The sequence below is a fragment of the Gossypium arboreum genome, chromosome 12 (genome assembly GCF_025698485.1).
Source record: "Gossypium arboreum isolate Shixiya-1 chromosome 12, ASM2569848v2, whole genome shotgun sequence".
NCBI lineage: Eukaryota > Viridiplantae > Streptophyta > Magnoliopsida > Malvales > Malvaceae > Gossypium > Gossypium arboreum.
In genome coordinates, this window is record NC_069081.1 from 89,125,750 (window position 1) to 89,131,119 (window position 5,370).

A 5,370-nucleotide genomic window follows, 5' to 3' on the forward strand; every position below is an offset into this window, starting at 1 on the left:
CGTCAATTTTAAATAAATGTATTTTTTTAAAATCGTTTTGCATGTTATTTGATTCAAATGTCTTCATTGCGTAGCATCTATTTTAAAAAATTATGTATATATTCTTAGTCTTTTTTTTTTAAAAAAGGGTTATTTCAAGTTCTAGCATGTGTTGTTTGCTCTCAATGCATTTTCTTAAATTGTTTTGTATCATATTAGTTTTATGTTGTATATGTGTTAACTGTTTCGTTATTTCATGTATGTTTGTTGCACATCATTTATTTTTTTTTTTTGCATTATTAAATCAATCATTGTTCATTCATACTTGTAAATTTGGTTATGTTGTTCGGTGATTAGTTATATTTTATTGTTTGTTTCACCGATTGGTTCCTCAAATTTATATTATCTTCATTCATCAAGTATTGTATCTTATGTGTGTATATCATCCCATGATCATTGTTTTCCTTTTGATTTACGAAATATCGCTTTATAATTTCCAACTCTTTAAAACTAAGTATTCTGTTTTATTTCAAGTCAAATTATTGCTTTGTAAGCTGGTTTTACAATTATACATTTGAAAATTCCTTAAAACAAAGGCAATGTTTGATGTTTGGAAATTCGGGGAATCGTGCCCTATCGTGCTGGGTTTCGATTTCCCGTTTGTTCAAAGTAATCGAATATTCCTTTAGAATTTCACTCGTGTTTTTTCAAATTCTAAAATAAGGCAATGTTCAACGTTTGGAAGTTCGGGGAATCGTGCCCTATCGTACTGCGTTTCGATTTTCAGTTTGTTCAAAATAATTGAATATTCCTTTAGAATTTCCCTCGTGTTTTAAAAATTCTAAAGCAAGGCAATGTCCAATGTTTGGAAATTCGAGGAATCGTGCCCTACCGTGCTGGGTTTCGGTTTTTCGTTGGACTAAATAATCGGGTATCCTTTTGTAATTTTCAACATATAAACTTTTGGAAGTCAAGAATTTATCGTGTTTTTGAGGGTATAAAGGATTGTGTCCTATTGCGCTGGCTGTGATGCTGTATACCTTCGAAATAAGAGAATTTTGACGACCAACTTAAGCCATTTAAATGTTTTAAAAGGAACCATATTTCAAAAATAGCTTTAAATCTTAGACATAAGGATTGTACTTAATCAATTTGGTACCAATTTTGGGCGTAGTAAGGGTGCTAATCCTTCCTTATACGTAACCGGCTCCTGAACCCGTTTTTTCAAATTTACGTAGGCCAAAATCGATTTAAATAAAACAAAATGTTTTACTAGGTGACCCAATCACACTTAAATAAAAGGATTGGTGGCAACTCCACATTTGGTTTTCAAAAAGTCAATCCCCGTTTTTTTAATATCAAAAATAGTTTCAACAGCTTGGCGACTCCACTGGGGACGTGAGCAAGAGAGTCAAGCCATAAAATTGAAAATTTGTTTTGAGAATCATGATTGCACTTGTTTGTATGATTGTTATGGTTCGGGTCTTGTAGAATAATATTGCATTGCATTGCATGACCGTTGTGGTTATGCCTTTAAATGGGAGTAAGAAACTATGCTTTCGTGAGGTTTTCAGCTCCACATGGGCTAGTGGATTGCTTCTGAGATACATTTGTACCTATGATTTCGTGAGATTTTCATCTCCGCATGGTCATAGGGAAATGTATTCCCCTGAATCGAACTCGATCCATATGACCCTAGAATGGGTGAGGTTTGAGGAATTTGCTGGTTCAAGTACCTTTTCTCTAGAACCGAACCACATATAGTGAACCTTAAGGGCTACCCTTAGATAGAGCTGTGTTAAACCTTAGTAGTTGCCTATATTTGTGTTCTGATTATTTTTGGTTTTGCTTGTATCTTATTACTTATATTTGATACTAACTTGTGTTTTGTTTTGATTGTGTTTTGCATGACATTGCATACTAAAGGAGGTGTTGATTCGTATTCGATTACTAAGTTAGAAGATTTAATATGGAGAATAAATTTCTTACTAAAGTTGAGGATAATGCGACTATCCACGCATGGGGAGAGAAGTTACAATCAGAGAAAGGGGATAGCCTGGCAGAAGGATCTACATCAGAGTTGTAGAAATTCACTCGCGTCAATGTAGCACAGAATGAGTTGCAATAGTTGAGAGATATATGGGCTCGTTTGGATGAAGGAACCAAACAGTTGTTCTATTAAAGCTATGGTGATATATCCTACTTGGTAGATATTAGGGTGGATAAGCATCTGTTTCGAGTTATGGTTCAATTTTGGAATTCTGCTTACAAGTGTTTCACTTTTGGGAAAGTGGATTTAGTGCCTACCGTAGAGGAATATACTACCCTGCTCAGATGTCCAAAAGTTCAAGTTAGAAGAACTTATGCCAAGGTTTTTAATGGTCAAACTTTAGCGAAGAAATTAATGAATATTTTAGGGATGAGCGAGCCATGGGTTACTGCTCGGATTCAAAAAAAGGGGGATAGTAAATGTATTCCTTGGGAGAATTTGAGAGATTTGGTTTTAACACATCCGGATGAAATAAAGAGGGTCGATATCTTTGCCTTAAGCATCTATGGATTGGTAATTTTTCCTAAGGCATTAAGGCATGTGGATGAGGCAGTCGCTGATTTATTCAACCGTCTTGAAAAGGGAATCGCACCTGTACCTGCAATATTGGCTGAGACATTCAGATCCTTGAGCATATGTCGGAAGACAAACGAGGGGCGGTTTATTGGGTGTGCACAGTTGTTGATGGTGTGGTTTCATGGGCATTTTTCGAATGTAGAAAATGTTTCTTACCTGGTCTTTTCTGAAGGTTATTCCCTGTTAAATGAGGAGGCAGCCATACAAAGCAGAGAGGATATCTCAGAGGATAAGTGGATGAAAATTCTTCAAAACCTCAATGAGGGGGATATAGAGTGGAGAGCATTTTGGATGGTTCCTGATGAGATCCTGTATCGATGTGGGAACTTTGATTGGGTACCGTTGTTAGGAATTTGGGGAGCTACTAGGTATACTCCGTTGCTTGCATTCAGACAGTATAAATCGAGGCAGTTTGTACCCACGACTTACGGGCTGGCTCAGTGTGAATTCCCATATAAAAGTGACCACTATAAGAAAAAAGTTCGAGAACTATCTGATGCTTGGAAGCAAACTCGCTGGATGAAGAGGTTGGCCGTTGGTTCCATGGTGACATCTGAATATAATAGATGGTTTAAAAAAAAGGTCAATGACAATATTCCTAGACCAAGTATAGAAAGCACCCGACCAATGGAGGAACAATTACAAGTCACCTCGTCAGAGTTGGAAATTATAAAACAAGACTTCGAGAAGAAGAGTTCTGAGTTTGGGAAAAGGATCGAGTAGTTGGAAGAAGAAAAAATGCATCTGAGATTAGACGTAGATGTTCAGAGGTCAGAGGCTGAGAAGTTGAGAAAAGAGAAAAGTAAGGTCGAAGAGGATTTAGACAGTTTGAAGACAGATTATAAGAAGTTACGTTTGTCTATAAGGACTGCTGGATTAGGTAAAACTTTAGAATATGGCATCAGGAAATTCGAGAGGAAAAGACCGAAGCTGACCGATGGGAAAGAAAATTTCGAAAGGCTCAGGCACGAAATGAGGATTTAGAGAAGAGTCTGTCAGAAAGCAGAAATGAAAGAGGTGAATTAAAGGCTGGAGTGACAGAACGCGAGAAGTCTCTTCATCAGTACCGAAGTCGTAATACTGCAATGGAGATGAGAGCAAGCTTGAGTAAGGTAAAAGAAATGAAAGGAAAAGTAGAAGAATTAGAAGCGTCATTACAAAGCTGTGAGATGCAGATTCAGTTTTTTAAAGCAAATGAGGAGCGTTGGAAGGAACAACTTCACCATGCGCAAGACCAAGTCAGAAACAAGGATTACATTATGGGAGAAGCTGTAACCCAGATTCGGGAGGTAGCCAATTACTTGCAAGCTTTAGCGGTACAAGCGGACATACTGAGTGTAAAGTACGAGTTGGAGTCAGATCGGGGGCAGGAGCTAGCCTCGTTCCTTAGGAAAATTAAGACTCTGAGAATTAGGGCGAAGTCTTATTTGTAACTCAGTTTTATGTAAATAATTTTATTTTCTAGTAAAGTTTTCTAAATGGAATCGAATCAAAATTGATGTCTCATTTGCATTCATGCATTTGCATTACATTACATCATATGCATTAAAGGTCATAAAAAGATTCTAATTAATTAAAAAAAATTATTTCAGTAATCTGGAAACCAACGAAAACCAACCAAGTACACACTCCTACGGTACAAGGAAAAAGATCAAGTCAATGGACAAAAGACTTGAAAAATTGGAGCAAATGCAAAAGGACATGCAGGAACAAATGCAATCACAGATGCAAGAGCAGCTAGCCAAGATTCAACAAGAGATGAAAGATCAAATGATGGAATCCCAAAGAGAGACGATGAGTCAGTTGTCCCAATTGCTGATGGGAAGGATGGATAAGGGAAAGAGTCCTATGGATAATGTTGGGGAAAATAATGAAGACCCTCAATATCCTCCTGGCTTCACTCCAACACATGTACTGACACAACCTGAGGTCAATCTGCAGAGACCATCTGTTACAATCAGGCCTCAACAGATTCAGGCCAGAGCTTCGATACCAATGAATTTCCAAGCTGGCTCAGGCTTTAACCCTATTAATAACCTGAATTATCCGCTTGTTCCTAATTTGGATGAGGTTGCAGAAGAGGAAAAGGCAAGGATGGAATCACAAAAGCAATTAGAGGAACAGTGTAAATGGCTGGAGGAAAAATTCAGGGCAATAGAAAGTGCTGATAGTCATCACGGAATTGACGCTAAGGATCTGAGTTTGGTCCCAGACTTAGTCCTTCCTCCCAAGTTCAAAATGCCAGAATTTGAGAAGTACAATAGAACGAGCTGCCCTGAAGCTCATATTACCATGCTTTGTAGAAGAATGACTGGGTATGTTAACAACAATCAACTACTGATTCATTGCTTCCAAGGTAGTTTAGTGAGGGCAACATCTAAGTGGTATAATCAGCTGAGTCGTACCAAGATTAGTTCGTGGAAAGATTTGGCCCAAGCGTTCATGAAACAATACAGCCATGTGACGGATATGACTCTTGACAGGATTACTCTACAGAATATGGAGAAAAAACCAAATGAAAGTTTCAGACAATATGCGCAAAGATGGAGAGAAGTTGCCATACAAGTTCAACCGCCGCTTTTAGAAAAAGAAACCACGATGCTCTTTGTCAACACTTTGAAGGCCCCGTTCATTACACACATGTTGGGAAGCGCCACAAAAAGCTTCTCAGATGTGGTAATGACTGGAGAAATGATCGAGAATGTAATAAAAAGTGGAAGGATAGAGGCAGTGAGAAATACCAAAAGGTCAGCCCCACGAAAAAA

At 37.7% G+C, this 5,370-nt stretch overlaps 2 protein-coding genes across 2 annotated transcripts; both read left to right on the forward strand.

Moving 5' to 3' along the window:
• The first annotated feature begins 2,221 nt into the window (after positions 1–2,221).
• On the forward strand, positions 2,222–3,328 carry LOC108458642 (uncharacterized). Its single transcript, XM_017758048.1, has one exon. The coding sequence runs from the start codon at positions 2,222–2,224 to the stop codon at positions 3,326–3,328; it is 1,107 nt and encodes a 368-aa protein (XP_017613537.1).
• A 15-nt stretch (positions 3,329–3,343) lies between these two features.
• On the forward strand, positions 3,344–4,038 carry LOC108458643 (uncharacterized). The gene is made up of 2 exons (XM_017758049.1): positions 3,344–3,412; positions 3,511–4,038. The coding sequence occupies exons 1-2, from the start codon at positions 3,344–3,346 to the stop codon at positions 4,036–4,038; spliced, it is 597 nt and encodes a 198-aa protein (XP_017613538.1).
• The last annotated feature ends 1,332 nt before the right edge of the window (positions 4,039–5,370 follow it).

Bases quoted from the DNA above. Each gene is read 5' to 3' on its own strand.
- LOC108458642 (XM_017758048.1), top strand. From the start codon at position 2,222: ATGGTTCAATTTTGGAATTCTGCTTACAAGTGTTTCACTTTTGGGAAA.
- LOC108458643 (XM_017758049.1), top strand. From the start codon at position 3,344: ATGCATCTGAGATTAGACGTAGATGTTCAGAGGTCAGAGGCTGAGAAG. The intron at 3,413-3,510 runs GTCGAAGAGGAT...ATATGGCATCAG, and splicing joins TGAGAAAAGAGAAAAGTAAG to GAAATTCGAGAGGAAAAGAC.